The sequence below is a fragment of the Neodiprion pinetum genome, chromosome 1 (genome assembly GCF_021155775.2).
Source record: "Neodiprion pinetum isolate iyNeoPine1 chromosome 1, iyNeoPine1.2, whole genome shotgun sequence".
NCBI lineage: Eukaryota > Metazoa > Arthropoda > Insecta > Hymenoptera > Diprionidae > Neodiprion > Neodiprion pinetum.
The window spans coordinates 39,914,598-39,941,219 of NC_060232.1; the positions used below are offsets into that span (position 1 = coordinate 39,914,598).

At 39.3% G+C, this 26,622-nt stretch overlaps 4 protein-coding genes across 7 annotated transcripts; 3 read left to right on the forward strand and 1 right to left on the reverse strand.

The window, feature by feature from the left end:
* Positions 1 to 3,913, forward strand: LOC124224685 (neuroglian-like). Its single transcript, XM_046636778.2, has 8 exons — positions 1 to 178; positions 1,209 to 1,296; positions 1,421 to 1,751; positions 1,922 to 2,382; positions 2,470 to 2,826; positions 2,946 to 3,201; positions 3,277 to 3,597; positions 3,704 to 3,913. The coding sequence occupies exons 1-8, from the start codon at positions 164 to 166 to the stop codon at positions 3,756 to 3,758; spliced, it is 1,884 nt and encodes a 627-aa protein (XP_046492734.1). The 5' UTR covers positions 1 to 163; the 3' UTR covers positions 3,759 to 3,913.
* Positions 3,914 to 4,447: 534 nt separating this feature from the next.
* On the forward strand, positions 4,448 to 14,050 carry LOC124224688 (neuroglian-like). Its single transcript, XM_046636781.2, has 8 exons — positions 4,448 to 4,515; positions 8,162 to 8,232; positions 8,623 to 8,749; positions 9,041 to 10,123; positions 12,100 to 12,432; positions 12,609 to 13,075; positions 13,158 to 13,370; positions 13,750 to 14,050. Exons 2-8 carry the CDS (start codon positions 8,163 to 8,165, stop codon positions 13,902 to 13,904), a joined length of 2,448 nt encoding a protein of 815 aa, XP_046492737.1. The 5' UTR covers positions 4,448 to 4,515; position 8,162; the 3' UTR covers positions 13,905 to 14,050.
* A 119-nt stretch (positions 14,051 to 14,169) lies between these two features.
* LOC124224866 (translin-associated factor X-interacting protein 1-like) lies at positions 14,170 to 21,689 on the forward strand. Of its 3 annotated transcripts, none has more exons than XM_069134068.1 (7): positions 14,170 to 16,631; positions 16,720 to 16,983; positions 17,714 to 17,807; positions 19,086 to 19,593; positions 20,265 to 20,420; positions 20,753 to 20,931; positions 21,291 to 21,689. In XM_069134068.1, the coding sequence occupies exons 1-7, from the start codon at positions 15,890 to 15,892 to the stop codon at positions 21,352 to 21,354; spliced, it is 2,007 nt and encodes a 668-aa protein (XP_068990169.1). In that variant the 5' UTR covers positions 14,170 to 15,889; the 3' UTR covers positions 21,355 to 21,689. The 3 variants fall into 3 exon arrangements, with proteins under 3 accessions (XP_068990169.1, XP_046493024.1, XP_068990170.1); XM_046637068.2 differs by having other exon boundaries at positions 20,753 to 20,927; XM_069134069.1 differs by lacking the exon at positions 21,291 to 21,689 and having other exon boundaries at positions 20,265 to 20,464; positions 20,753 to 20,891.
* A 1,280-nt stretch (positions 21,690 to 22,969) lies between these two features.
* Positions 22,970 to 25,572, reverse strand: LOC124224689 (SAP30-binding protein). 2 transcript variants are annotated; one of them, XR_006884924.2, is made up of 3 exons: positions 25,415 to 25,572; positions 24,455 to 24,575; positions 24,241 to 24,381 (listed from the first exon to the last, which is right to left on the reverse strand). XR_006884924.2 is itself a non-coding variant. In XM_046636783.2 (2 exons), exon 2 carries the CDS (start codon positions 24,393 to 24,395, stop codon positions 23,409 to 23,411), a length of 987 nt encoding a protein of 328 aa, XP_046492739.1. In that variant the 5' UTR covers positions 24,396 to 24,575; positions 25,415 to 25,572; the 3' UTR covers positions 22,970 to 23,408. The 2 variants fall into 2 exon arrangements, 1 of the variants encoding a protein (XP_046492739.1); XM_046636783.2 differs by having other exon boundaries at positions 22,970 to 24,575.
* Positions 25,573 to 26,622: the final 1,050 nt, after the last annotated feature.

A 26,622-nucleotide genomic window follows, 5' to 3' on the forward strand; every position in this document is an offset into this window, starting at 1 on the left:
TACTACAAGCGGATCGCCGCTTCGCAAGGCCGTAAAACATCTTATTTCGTCCGTAACTATGTTACATTATATAAGCGATTAAAAAGAACGTTACTCCGTAACTCTATACAGATTCAATTTTTGGTCGTGATTTTGTGGAATAAATCGATGTACTTGAATTTTCATGGTCCAATTTGAGGTAAGGATTTGTTTTCTACTCACTGTGTAAAACTATTATGAACTCACTCGAATATTTATGTACTTCAATAACTATAGTCGGGTCTGAAACATGAAAGACCGTGGGTCACGGACCTCGTTTCGGTCAAGTTCATTACTTTCTCTCTTCACCATGAATACATCTATGATTTGCTGTGCTGAAATCTTATAGTCAGGTGTCAAATTCTACACATCTATGAAAATTGGATTTTAAACATGGAACTTGTCTTCAATTTTCCGATTTGTTCATCGTTCCCGTAGCTGATAGTCCGGTTAAGATACGATTGTGAGATATCTTCTTCTGAACCTTGACCCGTGGTAGATTTTGGAACTCAAACATAGTTACAGTTACGTCACTGTTTCTTCTATCGTTCGATATGGTGAATAAGGAAAGGGGGTAAAGGAGGGAAATCTAAAAGAGGGCAAGTAAAGTACGTTGCGTCCCTTTTCCAAACTTTTGACCATCACGTGTTGCGGTTGTAACATCCACAACTGATTCACTATAGCTTCACTAAAAGACGTGATCAACAGCTCGGATGATACGAACTGAAAGTCGCCGTCGTTCGGATAATACGTGTTGACAGAACTCCGAGACTAACTAGAATGACACAGGCCTGTGAAATTTAACTTTTAATTTCCCCCTAAAAGGAATTATGCTTTTTTAAAAGTATTTAGGTATATTGAATTAAAATATAACGCTAGTTTTTTTACAGCAAATCGAGATTTATTTTTATGCAAGGTAGAAAAGAGAAAATAAAATTTATCAGAAAATTTACGTGATAAAATTTTTCAAATATTTTTCTCACAGATTCGTACCTAATACCTACCGAAATTACTACTTAGCTTTGCTGGGAGAAAACCATTGCAGGCCTGTGTAATCATTAATCGTGAACTTGAGTAAAACAAATTGGAATAATCGAGTGTTTTATATTGTACAATAATTTGTGAATATTAAAAAATTATAGATTTAAAGAAATTACTCAAAATACCACTTTTTTCCATATCATTTCTAGACTCTGGGAATTATATCTAGGATGACACATCTCATCGTGTTCTCTATCGTACCCATCGCATTGACGATTCTGCATGTATCTGCTCTAAGTAAGCTTACTTTACTTGCATTTTATATTTATAAATTTCACTTATTATATTATTTTATAAATATATTTTATCGTGATAATTATGATGGCGATAATCGTTGATTATATAAAAATCATTGATATAGGTCCAGAAATTATACGGGCACCTACCAATGAGGCGACCGTAGATGGGAAACATGTTCGGATTCCCTGCCGCGTTACCGGTGTTCCTGAACCTGAAGTCAAATGGATCAGAAACGGTGTAGAACTCACTGGAGGTAGGTACACAACCCTTGAAACTGGAGACCTCGAAATTAGAAATGTCAACTTCCTTGATGCTGGGACTTACACATGTTACGCGTCCAACAATTTTGGCCATGATAATGCCTCTGGTATTCTTGTGGTGAAAAGACACACGACCATCACTGAGGCACCTGAAAACTACGAAGTCGCTGCCAGATCTACAGCAACATTCAGGTGCATGATTTTCATATTTAAAAAAAAAAAAAAATATTCCTCATTTCTTCTCAACTAGTCCAAAAGTTTCTATTATTGTATTAGATTCGAGTACCACATTGCCTGATTTAAATAGCTAAATTCAATTGTATTGCAGTTTTTAGTTTGAACTAATCAAATCTGTGTTCCAGATGTAACGCTGTGACAGATTCAAGTTTAACACTGACCATTGACTGGCTGAGTAACGGAGAGCAGATAGATTTCGCCATGGAGCCAAGGTTCATCAAGAGCAACGATAATTCATTGACTATTACAAATATTATAGACTTAGATTCTGGAACGTACAAATGTGTTGCTCGCACCGAGCTAGATGAAACAAGCGCTGAAGCTACATTGACAGTCCAAGATGTGCCAAACGCACCTCGCTTAGAGGGAATACAGTGCGGAAAAGAAGAAGCCAACATCCGTTGGGTCTCCACGGGTGACAACAGAGCTCCCATCTTGCGATACACCATCCAATCCAACACCAGTTTCAACCCTGACACGTGGGAGGTTGCAAAGGACGATATTCCGACCACAATGCAAACCTACAGCGTGCCACTGACGCCCTGGACCAATACGACCTTTCGCGTTTTGGCATGGAACAAAATAGGTGAGAACAAGGCATCGATTGTTGAATTTAACCGGGTTTCATGTAACGTTGGGAAATGAATTTTCATCGAGCTTTACTTGAACACAGGAGTGTCGTTACCATCGGTATACAGCGAGACTTGTACCACTCCACCGGACGTCCCTCATACCAACCCGAAGAACGTCAGAGCTGCGGGTACAAATCCACATAATATGATCATTAAATGGACCCTGATGCCTCGCACAGAGCACAATGGGCCAGGGTTCAAGTACCGAGTGTTCTATAAACGTGACATAGACGGTGCAGAATGGACTATTAAAGATATAAACAACTGGAAATTGCACAAGCTTCAGGTAGATAATCTGCCAACGTACCAGCGATACAAGATCAAAGTTGTGGCCATTAATAACCAAGGAGAGTCAAGGGTGGCGGTGAATGAAGTCTTCGGTTACTCAGGAGAAGACGGTAATTATCGGTTCGCACTGCGTTTCTACAAGTTAATGTAAGGCAAGCATGGTCCATGTGTAAGCCGTCGTCGATTTTATTCTTTCTAACCAATTGCTCTTTGTTTCCTTCTCACACAGTGCCGCAAGAAGCTCCAGGGAACTTCACACTGTTGAATGTAACCGGAAGTACGAGTGCATTGTTCTCATGGAACCCCGTACCAGAGGAGTCGATTAGGGGAAAATTTCTGGGTTACAAAATCCAGACGTGGACAGACAAGAGTTCGGAGGAAAATATGACTGAGAGACATGTAAACAAGGGCGCGAGTAGATATTTGTTCAAAAAATTGGTACCATTCAGCAGAAACTACGTCAGGATTCTTGCATACAATAAAAGGTACGGATCGAGGAAAAGTTGAGGAAATGATGATGACCAGCTTCTTGATTCAATGTTTTCAATTATCTGCGATAGGTACTACGGCCCACCGTCGGATACGCTCAGCTTTGAAACACCTGAGGGAGTTCCAGGAATGGTCCGATCGTTCGACGCAAATCCTCTGGGATTTGACGCGCTCAATTTAACCTGGTCGAAGCCCGAACACCCCAATGGAATTCTCACAGGGTACAGAATTTCCTATCAAACCGTTTCAGGCACAGAAGTGGGACCCCTTCTTGAGATGAGGCCGTCCGTCGCTGACCCAGAAGCCACTAGCGTCGAGCTACGTGGATTGACCCCGGAAACTACGTACAGAATCCATATTCGAGCCGCAACGAGAGCCGGGGAAGGTGAAGAGTAAGTAGTATTGGCCAAATGTTGTTATACCGATTTATACATTGAATTAAGAATCATTCGATGATACTTTATAATTTTATCTCACTTTTTTACAACCATTTTTCAGGTATTTTATCGAACAATCAACCGACAGCGCGGACGCAGCAGATTATTATGACTAATAAGTCGTTCAGAATTTTCCGCCGGTTGGTGCAGTGAAAGTGGGCCGAGTAACATTTGCCTGAAGGAAAAATAATTAAAACAATAATATTTTATGTATACGTTTTAAAAGAATGTATTTCTTTCATTTAATTAACAATGGTATATGAATCTAAAATGTCGACTTTTCCTTTGAACGCGTTCACAGTTCGTCAGAAGTTCGAGTGTCGCCGGAATTACAGTAGCTTTAAAGCATGCATAAGCGTAAGACTTCTAAGTTTTTGCTACTGAATGTAAGCATATTTTCTCACACAACAGCGGTTTATAATTATCTGAAAAGCTAGTCAAATGAAGTATCAATAAAAATGCTTGTTAAATAATTGAGCGTCTAATCCAATTGACGCTGGTATAAAATAACTGCACAGTTCTTGACAAGCTTGCATACGATTCATGTTTGCCGTACGATCACTTAATTGTGCAGTCGACCAATATAACTACGAACCAAGTAGAAAGCTGCTTTTGCGTGTGAGCTGGAATCCTTACGACGACTAAATGAAACGCTCGTCAAAGCACGGCGAAGTGCCAAGCGATTTGTGGCACGTAATGACAATTTCCAACAATCGACGGAAGTACACTGCAACATCGAAATAGACCGAGCGAAAGATCAACAGCAATATTTAGGAGGAAGGGGGCATCTTCTGAGAACGCACTAATACCGCAGATGGTTGAATCACAAGCGTCGTGAATCGGTGACCTTATATTCTCAGGGCTCAACTCGAGGTAAGAAATTGTTTCGTATAAATCTGGAGCCCCGGTTAGTAAATAGTAACTATGATGATATCAATGGTTTATTTTTTTTTTTTAATTTCTTTAAATTCTGTACTTCTGCGAGGGTTAGTCATTAAGGGAGCTTTCCAGTGTGAAATTTTCAAAAAATCGATTTTTTTTTTTTTGCTTTATCGAATAGTATACACTCTTCCGAATATTCCCTGAAATTTTCATGCCGAAATTCAGATTATTTCGGTTACTGTACAGCATTTCTTGGTAGAAGGCAACGGAGCGCTACAGCTGCCGCGTCGGCCGTCTGCCCGTGCGACTGTTATTTCTATTGTCTCGTTCCTACCTGCACGTACATGAACTTGGCTCGCCAATTGTCGAAAATGTGAATTCGGACTATTGCATAATTTGCCGTTAATTAGTCGTAAATTAGTCGCGCAATTTATTTTTTTGTCGCACTCAATTTTGAAAAAAAAAAAACGGATGGCGTGCTAACTTTTCAAAAACTTAGCGCGCCATCCACCAAAATAACGCACAGCGAGCATCATTCGTAATTCTGACTTGGTTGATAATTTGCCAGAAATAAGCCGCAAATTAGTCGTCGAACTTTTGTTTTTGTCGCACTCAATTTTCAAAAACAAAAGCGGATGGCGTTCTGATTTTTCAAGAATTTAGCCCGCCAACTACCAAAATAACGCACAGCGAGCACCATGAGTGATTCTGATTAGGTTGATAATTTGCCGCAAATAAGCCGCAAATTAGTCGTCGAATTTTTGTTTTTGTCGCACTCAATTTTCAAATACAAAACCGGATGTCTTTAGAATTTAGCACGCCATCCGCTTTTTTTTTTTTAATTGGGTGCGACAAAATAATAAGGCGTGACTAATTTCCGGCTAATTGACGGCAAATTATGCAATAGTCCGATTTCATATTTTCGATAATTAGCGAGCCAAGTTCATGTACGTCCTACCTGCTCGTCGTTCAGTTCGATTTCGACATTCAAAATGGATAGATGTACGAAAGAGGAATGTGCGTGGCAGGATAGAAAAGGCTCGAGAAGCGGACATCCGCGAAATAGACGAAAAAGATCCGGTGGTTTCAAGGGAACAAATCGACACGATATCGAAACGAATCTAACGTTTGCGAGCACTTCGGCAGCAAAAATCTTGAAAAAGAGTCCAGAGTTTGAAGTCCGAATCGATCAAACGTTTAGCTACGTGATTTTGGAGTTCTTTTTGGTTTTCGGCGCTCTTCAGGAACTGTTGAAGTGCAAAAAGTGTAATAGCGACGTGAAGTTTTTTAAAAAATCGATTCGCGGATTGGGCTTTAAAATTTGTGTTCAGTGTTCGTGTCCAGATCCGGCCGAGATAGATTCTTGTCCTTTGATAAAAAATGCTTATGAAATCAATCGTCGTTTCTGCTTTGTCATGCGATTGGTCGGCATCGGCATAAATGGCATTAGAAATTTTATCGCCTTGATGGATTTAACTGCAAACTTCAATAATAACACCTATTATGGAATCGTAAAAATCCTGCAGATTGCAGCGAAATCAATATACGAGGCCGTCGTGAAAAAAGCAGGTACCGAAGAGAAGGAAAAAACTTTGGAAGCAGAAAATCGGGGCGATATTCTGACGGTGTCCGGTGATGGATCGTGGTCGAAACGCGGTTTCACGTCGCGCATGGGTATCGTGTCCGTGATTGGAAAATATACCAACAAAGTTTTGGATGTTGCTGTCAAATCAAGCTTCTGCAAGGCTTGTGTATTCTGGAAAGGACAAGAGGGAACAACCGAGTACGAGGCGTGGTCTGAGACGCATGAATCCGAATGCAACGTCAATCACGAAGGCAGCGCGGGAAAAATGGAAGTCGACGGTATAATCGAAGTATTCAAGAGATCAGAAGAATTGCACAACGCGAAATACGGTTTCTATATAGGAGACGGCGATACAAAAACATTCAAGATGTTATTAGAAGCCAAGCCGTACGGTGACGATTTGACGGTAAAAAAAAAGGAATGCGTTTTGCACGTGAAAAAGCGAGTATATAAAAGGGGAAACGAAGCAAGAAAAAGGTTAGTTCAACTAAAAAAGGCCAAAAATCAAATCGAAGACAAGGCAATGGAGAGTGAACCGAAAAAAAAGGATCTCGTTCGAGTTCTCCGAAAACTAAAAAAAATCAAACAAAAAACACTGCTGTTGAACCGAAAAGAGCGCAATTGACGTTAAAATTATTGACAAATCTCTCGGAATATTATGGCTTGGCAGTTCGTCGAAATTCCAATTCCGTGGAAAATATGAGGAAAGCCATATGGGCTACATTTCATCACAAAAGCTCAACTGATGAAAATCCTCAGCATGAGTATTGCCCTCCGGGAGAAGATTCGTGGTGCGAATGGCGCAAGGCCGAGGCCACAGGAGAGGAGTACACCCATCCACCAGCACTCGACGAAGACGTACAACAAGTTTTAAAACCGATTTACGATGATCTAACAACGGAGGATCTCTTAGAACGATGTACGGGCGCGAACACTCAAAATAATAACGAGAGCTTCAATCACTGTGTGTGGCAACTAGCCCCAAAGCACGTATTCTGCGGCAAGCAGATAGTAGAAATCGCTACGCAGTGTGCTGTGTGCACCTTCAATGAAGGTTACGACCCAATTTTAAAAATTTTGGAGACGATGGGATGCACGATAGGGCCGAGCGCCGCAGATTTCGCCGCTAAATACAAGAATGCGCGCATCACCCAAGCAAACCGCCGGGCGTCCCTGGATAGCAAAGAGGCGAGGACAGCTCGTCGGATTGAACAATCCATTGAGCACGATCTTTTCGAAGAAGCAGAAGGGATATTGTATGGACCTGGCATCGCTGATTGACCGTAAGTAAACGATTTACCTAAAATTTCCTCACTTGAAACTTTGAACGCGTTTTTCTCGAAACAGCATTTTTCAAAACGGTGGCCAACTTGGAGGGCAGAGTTTTAAAGCTATCGAGTTGAATTTTTTACACAATATTCTTAACGTCATTGTTTATCGTGCTATGGAAGCTTTTTTTTTTTTTTTGACATCTTCCTATTTTTTTGTAAAAAAAACTGCCAAAAAAAAATGCTAAAATCGATACTTTTTGTTCAAACCGGCGCCATTTTTGCAAAAAAAAAAAAAAAGAAAAAAGCTTCCATAGCACGAAAGCCAATTATATACCGATCAATAATCTTTTTGTGTTTTTTGTCTCAGATCAAAATTGTGACCCCCAATGTGGCCACCACATCCAAGTGCATTTTCTGCAACAATTGTTTCATCATTTTTATAGATACTAATTAATAAATAAATCGATCTTTAAAAAATTGTTTTGTATTCTTCAATACCCAATTAATATACAAAAAAAAAACCAGACCGATTAGATTATTTTTTCTTTAAAAAAAAAAATCGCGAAAAACAGCGATTTTTCGGGCTGTCACACTGGAAAGCCCCCTTAAGCTTACAGTTGCGCTTTTTTCTACCACATTTCATAGCAGTCGCACATGTTGTTCGCACAAAATCTATTACGTATAAGGCAATAGCCTTTTCAAACTTTTACAATTGATAATGTTTATTTTTTTCTTTTCTTTAATTTCAAATCTTCAAAAACTAACAGTTATAATGTATTAGGATGGAACGTTTCACTATGGCATCAATCTTACTCCTCGCGCTAATTACGATTCTGCAAGTATATGCGCAAAGTAAGTACAGATACAGTTTATACTTGTTTTACGATACTAATGATTGTTTTAGAAGAGGACGAAATTGAAAATGCAACCTTGTCATTCGTTCTTATTCCATGTATTCCATAGTCAAGAAACGCCGAATAATCATTTATATATTTTTTCACAGAGTGGAACACATAATGGAACTTAATTAATGATTTAAATGTCAAAGTGTCATGCATGCTTGCAGCTACTATTATGCGAGTCATTTATCTTCTACGTAACTATAGTTCTCGGTTTTTTTAAAATCAGAATTTAACACATGGCAGAGACCAAAGCGCCATCCACTGATACAAGTTGATAACGTATAGGCGATAGAGTTGTTTGCTGTACTTCTTGACCCCGAGTGAATACATCTATTTGCAGTACAGTATCCACCAAAAATAACGAAGCAACCGCCAACAGATGAACAGTTCTTTCAAGCCGCTGAACCAATGGTAAAAGGCAGAGAGTTTATCCTAGAATGTGAGGCTGAAGGCAACCCTGCACCCACGTGAGTTAAAAATATACGTACATTAAGGATAGAGAAACACTTCCACAAAAAACTTTCCATCAATTGGGTAAAACCATCCTTAGATTTTATAAAACTGGGTAATGTTATTTGTTTTCTAAAATGAGCATGTTTCTGCGACTAGAGTAAAAAGATGTCTTACACTTGTAAGGAACCATAATAAACCACCCTACTAAAAAACACCCTTTTTAAGTGTCACTTGGCATAATATGAATGACACATCTTGTAACGGAAGAAAATAGTTGAGTCAACGTTATGCCAATCAAACTGTAGGTATCATTGGAAGAAGAACGGAAAACATTTTGAGTGGCAAAAGTACCCGATTCATATCTCGCAGCGGCCTGGTAAAGGAACATTGGTGATATCGAGACCGCGAGACGAAGACGTAGGTCAATATCAATGCATAGCGGAAAACGCGTTGGGAACAGCAATATCGAATTCGGTATTCGTGCGGAAAGCGGAGCTCAACTATCCGAAGGACGTCCAATCGGTCATAGTGACTGCAAACGAGGGAGACCCATTCAAACTGACTTGCCAGTCTCCGACAGGAACACCCAAGCCGCTGATATACTGGCTGAAACAGTATCCAAACGGAGGCATAGCCTTGATCAATGACTCCAGAACGACTCCAGATCCTGACGGAAATCTTTGGTTCACTAACGTGACTACAAACGACGCTTCAGACAAAGTTTCTTACGTTTGTGCAGTCAGTTTGGAGTTCTGGGCCGAGTACAAGTTGGGTCCGCTAGTCTCACTGAATGTTCAGCGGACCAGGTTGCCAGCAAACAATAACACACGGGAGCCGGTCCAGCAGTATGTTACCAGAAAGAACGAGGTTGCTTTACGAGGCAGAACGGTCAAATTGTACTGCATTTTTGGTGGGACGCCTGTACCGCAGATAGTATGGAAGAAAAACGGTGAAACATTGGAAACCAGCGAACGTATGACGCTGAGAAGTCACGGAAAATCGTTGTTGATAAGGCATATTGTATTTGAGGATGAGGGAACGTACACTTGCGACGTATCGAACGGAGTTGGCGATCCAAAGTCGTACTCGATCAACCTCCAAATCCAATCTCTTCCTTACTTCACTGTTGAACCAGAAATCATTACTGCAAGGGATAACGAAAGCGTGGAGTTTAGATGTGACGCTGGTGGTGTTCCTCGACCAAAAATCAGGTGGATCCATAACGGGAAGCCTCTTCAGGAGTCGACGTATAATCCGAGGAGGAAAGTATCTGCGAATTCGATTGTCATTGAGAACTTGGTCAGGAATGACACTGGGAACTATGGATGTAACGCTACGAACTCTCTGGGGTATGTTTACAAGGACGTTTCTGTTAACGTCTTGGCTTTAGCACCAGAAATCATGCAGCCGTCGACCACTGCAAAAGAATCAAGCGAGCATCTTTGACTATTAATATGCTTATAATTTTCTGATCGTTGACGTAGAACGGAATTGACCAACGTTGAGACAAGAAGAAGGTTATTAAAATAGGCATTTTCTATATGATCGTAAACATTTTTTCCAATTAAATGACCATGCAGTGTAAATTTTAAACATTAACTTTGCCCTTGAACTCGTGCGCAACTTACGATTAAACAATAACACCCAGCACTTGTCGAACTTCACATATCACCTGAAACCTACTTTTTTTTAACACCTTTGAAACTTTTAACGAAGTACTTATATATTTTTGCTAATAATTAACAAATGTACGAAGCAGAAATATCATGACTGAATTTAATCGAGGTAGAACTTTACTCTTCCAGCACCGCTCGGCTTAAATAATATAGAAAGATTTCTTTGAATCCAGCAAATATTTTTCGCAGTGTACGGTTTCTCTTAACGACACTATAGATCGATACAGGCAGTTACAGTACATGGAAAAGTAATTGTGGTACCGGTATAATTAGGCAAACACTTATCCTTAGAGTCTCAATAACTGCACCTCTTACCCTATAATGACGATTTCCGGCTACCAAATAAACGACGCATCATTGAATGAGTGAGATTGGAGTCGTAATTAGGGGTCCAGTGGGGGGGATTTTTGCACGACGCACATACCGTAGATGCTAACATCACGGACAGAGTGACGCCTGGCTTGTCCTGAGCTTGATCGTCGTTTCGCAAGAGCAAGGTACCAATTTCGCCTGCAATTGATTAGAAAGCAGGTGACTTCTCCACTCGATAGATTCGTTTCGTGGTCTTGTTATTGCGAGTTGATTTAGCAAATTTGAGATCCGGGCGGATTTGAGGTAAGCATTTGTTCGATACTCTCTACATAACAATCCAAAGCTCCGGTACATTTCAATGCATTGTGTTATTTAGTGACGACGAAAGATTCCTAACTAAATTCAAGTTCATAGCCTCGATGTGCTTAACATTGATTAATTATATCAGCTTTAGAATTGTTAAAGAAATTCACTGCATCGTCAATACTAACAATAAATCGCCATAATTTCACTACGTACTTTGACTAATACCAGTCATCCTTATATAGACGTAACCCATTTTGTTGTCAAAGTTATGATGTTCGTGAGATCCTTCATTTTTGGTCGTTCACGATCAAACAACTAGAAAAGTACATCATAAACATAAAGTTTAATTTCAAAATATGCAATTATGTGATAAAAACGTACATTAAATTTTTAATTTATGCACTCGTATCCCATTCAATAATTGGCACGTTTCTCGGTGACTTACCAGAGTTTGGAAACTAATTAAATGCATCAATTTTTTACTCGTAGCCTAATGGCTCAATTAATTAGAACTTATTGATATCGATTTCAACCAGCACCTACGATTAGATTACGTTTAGAACAGCACTGGCCAAGAATATCGAGAATCTCTTTTTTTTCGATTAAGAAATAAATTTGAGTTTGGTAAAAGTTGGTTTTTGAGTGGATTTCTTTTCTTTAGCCTCCATACCTATCAAATACCAGTTAATAAAACCCCAACTTATTCAATCCTAGGGAGTTGACAAAGTTCCAACTTTGTGCATTCGTCAATGTTTTCAGCATTCCATTTCCAGATACAACCAATCGTACACCAGGATAATGCAGTTCAATATGGACTCAGCCGTACCTCTCGCATTGGCGATTCTGCAAGTATCTGTGTTGAGTATGTCCTTCTGAAAACTTGGAAACTACTTTCCTACACAGAGAATCATTCAGAGACAAAATTGATATGGAACTATTATGTATGCTTGCTTGACCGCGCTTATTGCCAGTTAATTCATTTGACTTTAACTCGTCGTCAACCTTAGCCTTAGCTCGTTGTTTTACTTTGTTATATTCAAAGATTAAGTTTATGTCGACTTCACGGCTCCAGAACCAGAAATTACACACCCGCCAAGCAATCAGACGACCGTCGTTGGGAAAACCGTCAGGTTTACCTGCCGCTATTTGGGTGGTTACAAACCTCGACTCGAATGGCGCATAGGGAGTTGGCCATTACGTGGACACAAATACAGAACCCTTGAATCCGGGGACCTCGTAATTAGCTATGTCAACCGTCGCGATGCCGATCCCTACACCTGTCATGTATTCAACAGATTTAGCCATGTTGTAGCCTCTGCTAACCTCGTTGTGAAAAATCACACTACCATCATTGAAAAACCTAAAAACTACGAAAGCGCTGTCGGTTCTACAGCAAAGTTCAGGTGCGTTACTGTATTAGTAAAAAAAAAAAACAAACAAGTAGTCCTCAACTTTCTCCAAACAGTTCAGAAGCTTTCATTCCGTCAAAAGATTTGAAAATCGTCGTTTAGGTTTAATTATTGCTTACAAAACCGGTCTTCATTTTTCAGTACACGAGTAATTGAAATCTCTGTTTTAGGTGTATCGCTGTGTCAGATTCAAGTTTGAAAGTGTCAATTGACTGGCTGAGGAATGGAAAGCAGATAGATTTTGATATGGAGTCAAGGGTCATCAAGAGCATCGATAATTCCTTGACTGTTACAGAGATTAGGGAATCAGATTTAGGAACATACACTTGCGTGGCTAGCACAGAGTTGGACGAAACAAAGGCTGGAGCTACATTGATGTTTCAAAATGTGTCAAAGCCTCCTCGCCTGGAAGTGGTAAATTGCAGAAGAAACGAAGCCGATATCCATTGGGTCCCTGCAATGGGTAACAACGGAGTTGCCGATATCTTGGGATACACCATACAATTTAAAACTAGCTTCACTCCTGAAAGGTGGCAAATTGCGCGGGAGAATGTTTCAGCCACGGCACAAATCTACACCGTGCCTCTATCGCCCTGGGCCAATTACACGTTTCAGGTTGTTGCGTGGAACGAGATCGGTACGGCATTTGGTCAATTCTACCGTTGTTAGTGTCAAGCATCGGATGAGTTCTATCGTAATCGATTCAAAACGTTGTACAGGAAAGTCGTTACCATCGTTACCCAGCAAGGCTTGCACAACTCCGCCAGACGTGCCTTACAAAAATCCAGACGATGTCAGAGGCACGGTAACCAAGGAACAGAAACTTGTGATTCGATGGACCATAATGCCCGAGATAGAGCATAATGGGCCAGGATTCAAGTACCAAGTGTACTTTAAGCTAGACACACCCGGCATGAATTGGACAAGACTGGGTAACGTTTGAAATGACTTTATTTTAATTATGCATTTAAGGATGTATTGGCTATACATTCTCAATCACAAGTTGGTCTCGTCGACAACATTGAATGCTTTGTCATAAGATAAAAATCGGAAAAAATAAATCACAATAAAGACGATGAGATAATTAAATTTTAAATTTTGAAAAATTGAGGACAAATTGTGAATCTTGGACGCGTGTTCGTATAAACGTTGTAGGTACGTTATAATCAACAATTTTCTGGGGCCTCAAGCGAATAGTTTCGTAAATACAGTCTTTACAAATTTTCGAAAACGGAAATTTCAGAATAACGAAAAAATTCTTTAAAAATTCATGGGTATTTTACCCAATCCTCACCGAATGATCGATTCTAGCTGTACACATCTGGACAATAGAAGAGATTCGAATAACGGTTCAGCCAGTCGACCAGCGATATAAGGTCAAAGTTGCTGCCATGAATTACCTGGGAGAGTCCAGAGCAACGCCTACTGAAGTCGTAGTCGACTCTGCAGGTGACAACGGTAACTAATTATTGGTTTACGCTGCGATTCGCGCAAATGTGATCAACCTTAAGTGATTACAGGGATCGTACGCCTTTTGTAATCTGATATTCCCCGAATTCTCGAGGTATTCCAGCCTGAAAATAAAACTTTTCTAGTAACCTTTCACAAAATATTCACCTGATTGTTGACAATTTTTTTTACACACTAATACTAATACATTCAATATTATCTAGTAACTAACTTTTACCGTCTGACTATTAATTTACAAACAACAGCCTCCGATTTTCTGTAAAGAAGAACAAAAAATAAATAAAATTTATTTCTTCCATAGACTAAAAATTTCAATCTTATTTTCCCCAACTTTTACATCGTATCAAAAATTGCAACAACAATGAAAAAACTGTTATTTTTCGACTCTAGAATTGTTATAGAAATGCAGTAAACAGCCGATGCTTAATCGCTACAATTTCACTACGTAGCTTTACTAAAACGAAGATCCCCCGTTTTTTGTGAAATACGCTCGTTTGTAATCCCTAACAAACAGGAGCGTGTACTACGAAAATAAATAAAGAATTTTTAATATCGATCACGTGTGCGTTGATCGTGAGAACATAAATACAATGAAAATAAATATATCCATTCGTAAGCCATTAAATAATTTGCAAGTTTCTATGAGTGAACTACGAGGATTAATTGAAACCAACTTGTGCATTCGTTTTTAGCGGTATAGCTTGATTCCAATCATTCAAAGTGACTCACGTCAATTGGAATTAGTACTAATTGAATTACATGAACGGTATCACTTCTCGTCGTCGAGATGCTCGTGTTACAAAGATCATATTTCACCGACCGATAGGTTTCAGTCTTATATAGAAGCCGGTAGTTAAGTTAATTTTTCTCGTCCACCAGATTCAGTGCCAGTTAATTAAACTACAAGTTATTCAATATCAATATCTTACCACTGCTAGGTTTTCTATTTTTGCCAATCTAATTTCCTGACACTATGACAATCATGAACTAAGACGATGCGGTTCATAGTGGCCTCAGTCACACCCCTCGTACCGATAATTCTACAAGTATTTGGGTCAAGTATGTCTTTCTGACAGGCGTTAAAAATTTGATTACGTAGCGAATCGATCATAGAAAATTATCAAAGTATGTTACACTGCAACTACTTTGAGGTCATTCATTTATCCGCTATGAGTACATTTTCTTAGTTTTTTTTTGTTTTACTGAAAGTCTGAGTTTATGAAGACTTTCTGGCTTCAGTGCCAGAAATTATACACCCACGAACCAATTAGATGAACGCTGATGAGAAAAGAGGCAGATAAAAGCACCCTGGAATGCGGAAATCTCCGAATCGAGAGTCGTATAATTTTCAAGTTCAATTCAACGCTGGCATAAAATCCAAATAATTACAATCTCATCGACAGTCTATTTTCCATAATTTTTCTGTTTTTTTAAGCCCGCCGTGTTTTGTTATTATAGCAATTAATATTCTGCTTATTCCTGCGATTAAAGACCAGTTAATTACGGATGATCCAGTCCAGAGATATCTTGTTCACCGCAAGACGCCTTTTTTAGAGGTGCTCTCGGAGATCGGCTATAACAGCTTTAAAAATCATTATTTATAAAAATAAAAAATATCAGAATAAGGTTCAACGTTACCCCAATGTGTATATAAATTTTCACCTTAATAAATTGAAATGTCTCTTCACGAGCAATCCTTGAAAAACCGCTTTTTTCCACCTCCTGATTTCGTATAATCCATTAAGCGCGAGTTCAGGAAGTAGCTCATGAGCTTGAATTCCCATGACAACAATACGAAAAGCTTATCGGCAATTCACGCGGCATCGTTGCGTATAAAGATAAAAAAAACTCCGATATCAGGTTCCACTTGTTTCAACAGCTTTCGCTTCCGTATACCTGGTATAACGGTGACCGTTCAGTGGCGTTATTTTCGCCGTCCGCAAGCGCGTCAAATATCTCTAAAAATCGGAACACTCGAGAAATGTTTCCAAATTTATTCCATGTAAAATCCGTGCATCGTCAGGTACGTCTGAACGAAGTTCTGGCTAGACTCGAGGGTGCAAAGATACAGCACAAGATACTGAAACCACCGAAATCTTCGATGATACCAGGATGCAGGCACTGCAGGATCAGAATGAAGAATTCATGCGGAAGGAAAGTTTTCGCAAACGTATCGTCGCGAGACAAGCCCGTCTTTATAGCGAAGTTGGAGCACTTTGTAGAAAAGGAAGTGAACCGGATTGCCAGTGAGAAGAGGTCAGAATGCCGTGAAGTCAGCTGCGATCATCTTCTTTGCGACCAGAAGAAGTTGGACGCTGAATTGGCGATTTACAAATCAGCGTTCGAGGTACTTTTGACTAAAATAAGAACTTTCAAGCCCCTTTTGTCCAGGATAAAGTCGACCTACGACAAGTGCATCGAGGTCAGAGACGATAGGATGAAGCTGATGGAAATAGTATCGTCGAAATTAGAGACGTTCAAGAAAACGGTGGAGAAAAAAATCGACACGATCGAGCGAACGGGGACGGGGAAAGTTGGGGCATTGATGAGGGAAAAGTCCTGCTTGACGGAAACCGTTGCGAAACTTAGAGCGGACCTCGAAGAGAGTAACGGGAAGATAAACTGCTTGAGGCATGAGTTGCTCGACTGCGAGGAGAGGGAGATCAGGAGGATCGTGAACCAAAGGAGGCAAAATATTGAGCCGTCTTCGGGAGGCGCGAAAGGTAGGGATTTGAAGGGGTGAAGGTGTGGCAAAGGTGCGGTAAGGCCATTGCTGACAATGAGAGATTCGTTCGTTTTTGATTGTTGAAGAAACGAAGATGGTGAGACGACAGACGGCGCAAAGTCGACGGCTCCTCGAAGATCCCGTTTTGATGAACATTTGCTTGGAACGAGCGAGGAAGGACCTCAGCACTGCTCATCGGAAGATCGCCGAGCTCGAGGACACCTTCCGCGAAGTTGTCCCAAAATGGGAACTAGAACGGCTGGAGAACAGGCACCAGGCTTTCGAAAGGGAATATCGAAACCTCTCGCAGGAGTTCGAAGCTCTTTCCAAAGAGCACGAAGCGCTCAAGGGTAAGAAAGCACGAAAATTAGTTTTATTCATTTCGTTAGGTTGATTCGAAACTGACTGATCTTAACTATCACTCGGGATGGTCACTGAATCTCCGTCACGAAATCCCCAGGACTCTTCCAGGTTTTCCAGAAAAAAATGATAAAAATATACGTATTTTTCGATCTATAATTTATCTAAAGCTTAAAAAAATTTTGGGATGTATTTGTATGGAAAAAAAATATAGTAAACGATTCCCTGGCTTTCCCTGACGGACCCTGAATTCCATGACATTTCCAGGTTTTCCAAAATTCCAAGATCGTTATAATAGGGAATTTGAAACTTTGACTTGGCATTCGCCGCGGAAAGCTATTCGATTTTCTAAGCGTACGAAAATGAATGCGAAGGGATCGTAATATTCTTGAATAAATATTTTAAAAAAATAAAGCTATATTTAAAAAGTTCGACTAGAAGATAATAAAGGAACATCAGAATGAGGCAAACAACATGGATTTCTCCATTCGAAACATGGTGCAATAATAATATGACTTTTCTAACGTTGTTAACATACAGAGGTGTTTACAAGTAAATTTCAGTATTTTGAAATATGTATCATCCTGTATCGCTGGATTTTCTTTCGTCAGGCGTAACTGGATTAGCCTAAGAAGCACTTTTTTAAACATATGTTCAGTCAGATCTTCGTTTCAAGAGATTTTTAACCACGTCTCATACGTTATTCTGAAATCATTTCAGTGAACTTTGAAGTGGTTCGAGAGCAAAAGAACAGCCTAAGAGACCGCTGCAAAATATTGGCACACACAAACACCCCGAGGCCGGATTGGTCCAAGTAGGTAGACGGAAGAATATCCATACATATGTACCTGATCAATTCGCATCCATGCAAAATACATACGTGCATAGGTACAGTCGACGCGCAAGCTGAATACGCAGTTACAATTATAGATTCACTCAGTCACTCGGTCAGAGGTCTAATTACGTGATATACGGCCGTGAAACGATGAAACAAGGCCGATTTATCAGTAATTGTATTGCGTGTAGAGTTCATCGAAGGCGGGGTTGAAATTCCGAATTTAAAAAGTTACGAAAACGCCAAATTCCGAATTATTTGATGGTGAAAATTGAAGTAAAGAAGTCGGACTTTGACGAAACATCAATGTTTCGAATGGTCCGAAACCCGACGCTCAAAGTTCCGAAAGTGCGAAAGTGAAAACATTTTTTTAATCTGAAACACCAAAATGACGAATGATCAAAGATTTTCAGTTCGATGAATTTCTGGCTTGGTGAAATTTCACCACTTTGATCTTACTTTGTTTTGGATTCTCGATATTTTTACGTTCGGAAACCTGGTCATTCTGATTTTTCACACCCACTCGTTGGGTAAACTACGCTGTCTGAGTACATTTTAATATTCGGAATTTCACTCTATCGAAACTTTACTTTTCGGAATTTTGCTCCATCGTAACTTGAACTTTCGTAATTTTGCATTCCAGAACTTTGAACCGTTGAGTTTCCGACCATTCGAAACTTCGTTGTTTCTTCAAGGTTTGATTTCTTTACATCGAGTTTCGACACGAAATAATTCGGAATTAGGCGCTTTCGGAACTTTCCAAATTCCCAACATCAATCTTGCCCTGTTTATCAAGGGTGGATATAAAAATATAGAAAGATCAATAAGTCGAGGGTCACAATATCGAATTTTTAAAGCAGCGGAAACTTAATTTATAGAATTTAAAAGTGCTGAAATCCAAAGTACGGTAAAGTAAAAGAATACAAATCTCGCACCATAGAATGCCCAACTCTAGAATCGTCAGAATTCTTCTCGATAATACAAAATCGTGTACAGATGCTCGATTTTGCCGTTCTACATTTTGACCATTCTATATTTCGTCTTTCCGTACTTCGACTTTCAATACTTTCGATTTTCCGTGCTTGGACTTTTTTTTCGCATAGATGAAAATCCGATATTCTGGTCCTTCTATCAATCGGTAATCCCCGTTTATCAGACCTTGCGTGAAAACCGAGGCACTTCTGGTCGCGGTTCTCTCGTTTTACGCAACAGATGACGACGTGAAAGTTCTAATACAAACACCGTGTGACAATCTAGATGCGGACAGTTCATTCAGGGCGGAGTTCAACGCTGGAGGGACATAACGGCCAAGAAATCAAGCGAGGATCGATTGACCATTCTTTTATCGGAGTTGTGCGGAGTGGCGAGCGCCGAGAACGACTACTTTGTAGGTCAAGGGACCGACCCATCGGTTCCGGTGTTTCTCCGGTACAAGGGTAAGATGAAGAACCGTAAATTGGGACGGAGGGAAGTGAGCATCCTGATAAACGACATCTGGAAGAGCAGGATGGCTTCGGACATGGGGACACCGATGGGCGAATACGTGCTCAAGTACTTCTCAGAGAGGTATCACATTTCGCTGCTCAGGTACGAGTGGATCTATAATCTATACTACGCCTGCCAACGGCTCGTATACGACGACCAGATCGGACTGTTTTGGAACATACTTTGGGGCAACGTCGTCGAAGAGGCTTATCACGCCCCGAGGAAGGAGTTCGTTCTCCTAAAAAGGATGATGGAGATGCGGATGGAGGATAAGAAAATAGTAAGATTTTCGTCGGGCGTGAAAAAACAGGGTGGCCAAAAATATTTGGGGAAAACATTACATCACATTTACAGTTTTTCCAGTTCTAGTAACTTACTAAAACCGAAATCGTTCAGCTTGGTAACTCTGTATTCGGTTCAAATTCAATTCGAATTGAAGAAACATGTGATGATGTAATAAAAAAAAAAAAAATGGCAGTTTAAGCCAATTTGTTTTCTCGACGAAAGAAAAATGAGCTTGTTACCTCAAAAAATCATTTCTAATTATTCCATTGATGGAAAAGGGATATTTTCAGTTTTTCCCGTTATAAAATTAAGTATTCCCTGACGATTCCAGGTGTGTGGCCACGCTACAAAAAACGGCAACTCGATGCTCATATTTTAGTTCCTTAAAAATCATTGTGAAAATAAAAAAATAGTGATTTTTTCCACGTGTTTCATTACGATAACGTTACTACATTCAACATCTTGGATGATGCCACTTTGCAACAGTCCGTTACTTCGTGATAAATTTTTAATGATCGTATAGATGTTGGTTCTACATCGTCGAGAGATTAATCCAACAGTTTATCACGAAATTGATCCGAAATACGCAACTGTTCTTGCACATCTTTTCAAGTGTTTTCGAAGTTTCGATGTAACGAAGGAAAGAACCCTGCCATTCATTTTCAGAACGCGCTGCTCGCTCAGGACTTGATGGACGTAATGGACGTCATGTACCCCCAGAAAAGTAATCGAGACATCGAGAACATAGTTTACGCGGCAGGGAAACAGCTCGGAATAGATCCTTCGACCGAGGCATTTGACGTGGCAAAGTTATTCGCTCAAGTACGTGAAAATTGATGGAAGAAACTCCTACAACGGACATTAAGGTCCCCAAATCAACTTCAAATAATTAAAAAACAATTGCCTAATTTTTATCAGATTTTCACCTCAACTCTAAGATAGTCCGCTTTGTGATCCAAGTTTCTTATCGAAATAACATGGGAAAAACTTTTTTTCTCAGTATATGTTTTACCGTAATAGTAATAATGTTCCAAAAAATCTGTAACTGCGAGGTTTTGGTAGGCATTCGTCCTACTATCTAAAAAAAAAAATAAAAACTCGCATCGTCATACCATCAATTCATGTGAGTTTTCCTTTTATCGAATCGTATACAGACCGAGGAAGGATGGGAGCGCGGTGATTTTGCCAGAGAATTAGCCCGTCAAACGAAGCAGGAAATAACGGAATTCGGCAAGGGGATTTTGCACAGTATAAATATACATGATAAAACGAGCGAGGTGACGGTGGAAATGCTTAAAAAGGGGTTCATGGAAGTCGACGAGGATATACGTGCGTAAGATTTTCCGTCTCAAAGTCTTCTTAGTATTCTTTGCCACCTTAAATTTCAATATTAATAACAGTTATGATAATCCGAACGAGGCTGAAGTTAGCAACATTAAGGTAAATGAAACATCAGGGAAAAAATCGTTACTCTCCAATTTCTGAACGGCTTTCAAGAAGTTGGTTTTTCAAATTTGAGTACGATTTGTTCGTCACGGTTTACCAAATTTCAAACGATCCCAAAGATGCGAAGTAACGATTTCTCCTAAGCATGAATTTTTAGTCACGGTAACGCGACTAACTTCATCCTCGTTAATCCAACCGTCATTAGTCGCCGCCTACACTAATCTCACTTGGTTTCTTCTTTTACAGACCAGAATCTGCTTACGCAGCACTTAAAGTGGATTTACAAGGTTCAAGACCTCAGCAAAGCTAAGCCCATGGTGAGCAGCGCAATAGTAAGACAAATGTTGAACGGTTACATAAGGCGAAGCCAGTTGAAAAATCATCGCAGAAACTAATTACAGTCGCAACGCCTGCCGTGTAATATACGATCAAGATTTTACGTCGATGTCTCAGATTGGCTTTATAATTTTTTTTATTAAAGTACACGTAGAAAAACTCACTTGCAATTTTTTTCAGAATTTTTCGACCCAGCGTCGATTTGTCGTATGATTTAAAAGCATGTAAAAAAAAAAAACCCCATTTTCTAAAATCTCAAAATATTCCGAAAAATTATAAAACCAATCTGAGACATCGACGAAGAATCTTGATCGAGATGTCATGTAATGCCCCACGTATACAATAAATTATTTAAATTAATGCATTTCTGGTATTATACCTAGAGGTATAGGTAATAGCTTTAAGAAAAATTACTAACCATTGATTGCTTTGAGATAATCGTTATTATTATTATTGTTGTAGTTATTGTTGAAAAATATTTTATATGTACACAATAATTTTTTATTTCTGTTTGTTGCTTTCTCTCTGTCGGGTAATTAACGTTATAATTTAAAAAATCTATACATAATACAAAAAAAAAAAAAAAAATGAAAAACAATCTTAAATATGTACTTGTTTGGTTTATTGTTACACTTAAACTTTGAAATTTCGGTCAATGTTTTTAAATTATCGTATTAAATATGAATATTTCGGTTTGTATGAACTATATTTCGAATAGTGCATAGATAAGTCTAAGTGTTAGTTATTGTTCAAATTTTCAAAGTTCATCAGGCTATCGTCAGTTATAGATACAGTAATGATTCTAAGTGTATAAGATTCTGTACAACGTGTTTTGCGCCGCTAATATCATGAAAAACTAGAATTAAATAGAAGAAAAGAAGAGATAAAGAGCGGCGTAATTGCCACAGCTATGTTTCAGTTTTTCACTATACGGTAACGACAGCATTAACTTATACCTTCAATACGTAACAATTTCAAGTTAGAATTAAACTTATCAATATAATTTTCTTTCTTTCTTTCTTTATTCTAATCAACCTTATTCATACTAGATTATGATTCACAGAATTCTCGATAGAAACAAAACAGCATTTGAAGGAATGCATCGAGTAAAAAGTAAGTAATCCCGTGAATCATAAACTAGCACATGTCGATAACGTCAAATTTCCAGTTTGAAGCGTTTTAAGAATGCATTTTCAAATGATCCTCTGAATTTTACAACGATTTCGTCTATTTTTTACGCTGATCCCCTCTGCTTATATTACATATGGCCCTAACGTATTGCATATTACATTAATTAAAAAATAGTTACACTATTTATGTTAATTACATGGGAATTTTGTCTGTTAAACGAATCAATTCCTCTCAACACATTGATAACTTTGCGCCAACTCAGAATGTGAATAATAGACCTGCTAGAAAATAATTTATTGAGCGAACGGTATTTCGGGATAGATTCGAAAAATAAACTACTATCGACAAAGTGAGTCCAAGAAGGTAAATCGTGTAGGGGGAAAATTTTACAGGGCTATTTTGTTGAAGTGACAACGGATGACCCACATGTAAAAAAAATTTATGCCACTATTATGCCAAATAATTATGTATGTTTGACTCGTCTCGTTCGCCGTTGAGTAATACATGTGTTACTGAGATTATGCGTATTTTTTTTTTAGATGTAACATAATACACGTCTGTCTGTAGGAAATATCAAAGTAAGTTTCAAACGTCGACCTAAGTAAGTCCTACTATTTACAAGGAAAATAATGAATCGTATTTCAACAAGAATAAATAACTGGAACATACGTATATGCGTGAAATAGACGAGAGAGGGAGAAAGAGAAGGAGGAAGGCTCTTGTAAAAAATAAGAAATGCATCAGCGGCTAAAAGAGGGAAAAGGGAATGAGCGAGATCAACGCGAATCGAACGTTAATAGAGACAGACGCGTATAGGATATGCAAAATGTAAAATAGGGATCAAGGCTACGAAACATATTATAATTATTAAGTAGGTTCATTTGTTTACGCGTTATGTTACAGTCTTTTCTTTGGTAGTGAACCAAACGCGGATATTATCGTTGCTTTTGTCCCCGTCGCCGAGGACGTGAGCGTCGTTAAGGTAGGTTGAGACAACAATACGGTGGGCTTGACGGATGTTGGAGCTCCGGTCGCCACTTGATCCCATTTGCTTTTTCTCTTCTTGGCGTCGTCCTCGGCAGTAACGGAAGAATTTGCCGGCCTCTTAGCGGTGCCGGATACAATTTCAATTTTCGTTTTCTCCTTCCTCATTTTCTCAAGTTTGTCCATTTCTGCTTTTTGCACCTTGGCGAGTTCCTCATAGTACGAATCTTTGCCCCATTTGAAAGGATCGAATCGTTCTGGCGGGTAATTGGTACCTAATTCATTGATGCTACAAAATTGAATAAGTTTTTCGTAAATAGAGGGATTCCGAAAATCTTTTCTCTGTTGTATGACTTTGTTCATATCAAGACCGCTGCCTTCCATCTTTCTGAACAGTTTAGTTATCTTTTCCTGCAACTCAACAGGGCACTGTCCCTGTGGTTCCGGCGGTATCGTCACTCCGAAAAGGTCTGTCTCGCCATCTGAAATCATATCTCCCTGATGCGAGGGAGACTGCATGGTGGAAGCCAAGGGGGATCTCCCATTTTCAAAGAGCTGCCCCCCGGCGTTTACCGCCGCAGTACCCTCGTCATCCGAGACTATCGTGTCATCAAAATATGAAACTAATCTCTGGACTTTGGACGTTACATCCGTAACTAAGGTGGGAGCGTTGGGCAAGTTTGCATTTGACTTGCTATTCGACCCGACGGGGCTATTGGAGGCAGATCGGCCAGATTTGGGACTGGTGAAACCCTGGGGCTGACCAAATTGGACATTTTGCGGGGCAGTAGTCCCCTGCGGGATGTTACTCTCCTGTAGATCGTCCCCTCCCCCGTCCTCACCCTCCGAGTCAGTGTATGTTGCCGTGAGAGACGCCAAAGCCACACTTTGTACAGACATGGTTAGTTGGCTTTGACTGTCCGCGATGCTACCAAGCAATATTTTGTGGGAGAACTCACCGGTGTAGCGTTCCAGCCTTTTTTTTTTTCTTGCTGGGATATTACTTTAGCAGCGCACAACTATTGCGCAACTTGATTAAGGCGTGCCTTGATTCTTGATCCAATATCTGAATCAGTATTCCTGTAACAAGAATTATACAAAATGTGGATTTGAAAAATCGATACTTATCTGACATTATCGTTCCTTATATATAAATTTCAAAATATTTCTTTCACGTAGAATAACATTCTTTAACATCATCAACGTCCACCGTGCAACTTATACCAACTTCTCTCATTATTCAAGGGTTTACACTATCCTGATACGTTCGAAAATAGATCTTCTTTTTTGGGATGCCGTTAGAATAAGAAATTTCAGATTTGTGTAAACTGGCACGATGGAAATGAAAATTAGTAACGATAATTTGAAAGATGTGAGTAACTCTAGACGATTGACAACATTTTGTGACCATTGTTGTCCAAAATTTTTAACGTGCAGTGTTACTGATGTTGGCTAACAAACCAACCTTGTTTCAAATTATATTTGATCGTCAGAAGTACATGAAATTGACCTATTGATCTTAGAGCTCGATAAAATTACTACCCAACATGAAAATGGTCAAATTCGTTTCCCCTAATCGCGACTAAATAAATACCACGAGTCAACGTTTTAATCGTGAGGTTATGCTATTCCTGATAACGCTTGGTGGTCGGATACCTTCAAGTTGTTTTTCTCATTATTTTTTTGTAACTCACTTGGCGAATACTTGACCAATATTAAATTCCATAGTGAGAGAAGGGAGCGAGTAAATTGAGCGAGAGGACCAGCGCCTAATAAGCGAGAGACGAAGCGATACGAGAAAGATATACGGACGCGCGGTTGGAGAGATTTGAGGTCACATATAAGTGACACAAGTTAAGTTAGGTTAGGCAGCCTTTGAGGATTCAGAAAATTCTCAATAAATCGGGTTAACGACTCACCTGATTTATGCCGCATTCAATTTTTCACTCTTCACCGTGTCAGGGCGCACCATTGAAATAGAATGAAAACTTGGCGTCTTCCTCCCAAGTTAATAAACAAATAACGTAACGTTACACACTCGATCAACGCCACTGAAATGATCAACGCGCATCCGTGATCCAAGGGCTTTCGCTTTGTTGCGAACGCTGAACTGCGCATGCGCGAGTCTTCATCGCGCACTGAAACTGCGCAGCCGGAAACGAATGAACTTTTATAAATTGCTCGTAGAATTGAGTTGAACAAATTTAGCGAAAAAGCTTTGTCTCTTCAGTCAATATTTGGAAACACCGTTCATCTTGATATATTCTACAAACATTGCGATATACGGGTTAATGCCGTGTCACAAAATTTTGTATTGAATACGCCAGTTTTTTGTTTTCAAATCGCTCTGAAATAAACCGGTCTAAAGAGACGTTGGTCAAGTGACCATACCGAACTATCTAAAACGTTGTTGCTGAATTAACAATTCTGAAATAATCCTAAAAATAAATGGTAATTTGAAGCCATGTGACTAGACTCGATATCGAAATTAATACATACATTTATTTTGGAATCACTGATTAAATTTTACATTTCTGCCAAAGTCACTGACGAAATTTGTTACCATTCGGAATCACCATTATTGGAATCACTGACTATATCGGTTAACAAAAGATTCATAATGAATTATATGTCAGCTGTTTCAGAAAAATGAACTCAGCAACTATCATTTGTTTAACCAACTTGTGTACTGAATACATTAATATTCACATTTGCACTTCTATGTCCCTAGCGATAAAAAATTACTATAATTTATTTTATTAAATTAACATAATTTTCACAGAAACAAGAACTTTACTCGATATCACTACGAGACAATGCAATTACGGCATGATTTTTGAGTAAATTACTCAAAAATCCGACCAAACCGACGTTAAAGAACATCCGCAACTCTTCGCCACGGCGTTGCATTCAGAACTGCATAAAAACAACTAACTTCAGATCGTTACAAATATTCTTCATACCTATGTCCAAAACAAATTTAAATTTTTTAAACATGATTGTTGAGTAACCCAGTTCAGAAATTTTATCGCCTAAACGAATTCTTGAACACGATTTTAGGAGAGTCGAAATTTCAAACGACCGAGCCGTGTTAAATTAGCTACTAGAGAACCGACCATGTGAGCAT

What these genes read in the sequence shown, in the direction of transcription:
- LOC124224685 (XM_046636778.2), top strand. An exon ending in AGATCTACAGCAACATTCAG is followed by an intron (nt 1,752 to 1,921) that starts GTGCATGATTTT and finishes TCTGTGTTCCAG; the next exon opens with ATGTAACGCTGTGACAGATT. An exon ending in ATTCTTGCATACAATAAAAG is followed by an intron (nt 3,202 to 3,276) that starts GTACGGATCGAG and finishes TATCTGCGATAG; the next exon opens with GTACTACGGCCCACCGTCGG.
- LOC124224688 (XM_046636781.2), top strand. Translation starts at nt 8,163, where the DNA reads ATGGAACGTTTCACTATGGCATCAATCTTACTCCTCGCGCTAATTACG. An exon ending in TCTGCAAGTATATGCGCAAA is followed by an intron (nt 8,233 to 8,622) that starts GTAAGTACAGAT and finishes ATCTATTTGCAG; the next exon opens with TACAGTATCCACCAAAAATA. An exon ending in GAAGGCAACCCTGCACCCAC is followed by an intron (nt 8,750 to 9,040) that starts GTGAGTTAAAAA and finishes ATCAAACTGTAG; the next exon opens with GTATCATTGGAAGAAGAACG.
- LOC124224866 (XM_046637068.2), top strand. Translation starts at nt 15,890, where the DNA reads ATGTTTCCAAATTTATTCCATGTAAAATCCGTGCATCGTCAGGTACGT. An exon ending in AGAGCACGAAGCGCTCAAGG is followed by an intron (nt 16,984 to 17,713) that starts GTAAGAAAGCAC and finishes AAATCATTTCAG; the next exon opens with TGAACTTTGAAGTGGTTCGA. An exon ending in CCGAGGCCGGATTGGTCCAA is followed by an intron (nt 17,808 to 19,085) that starts GTAGGTAGACGG and finishes GTGACAATCTAG; the next exon opens with ATGCGGACAGTTCATTCAGG.
- LOC124224689 (XM_046636783.2), bottom strand. Translation starts at nt 24,395, where the DNA reads ATGTCTGTACAAAGTGTGGCTTTGGCGTCTCTCACGGCAACATACACT.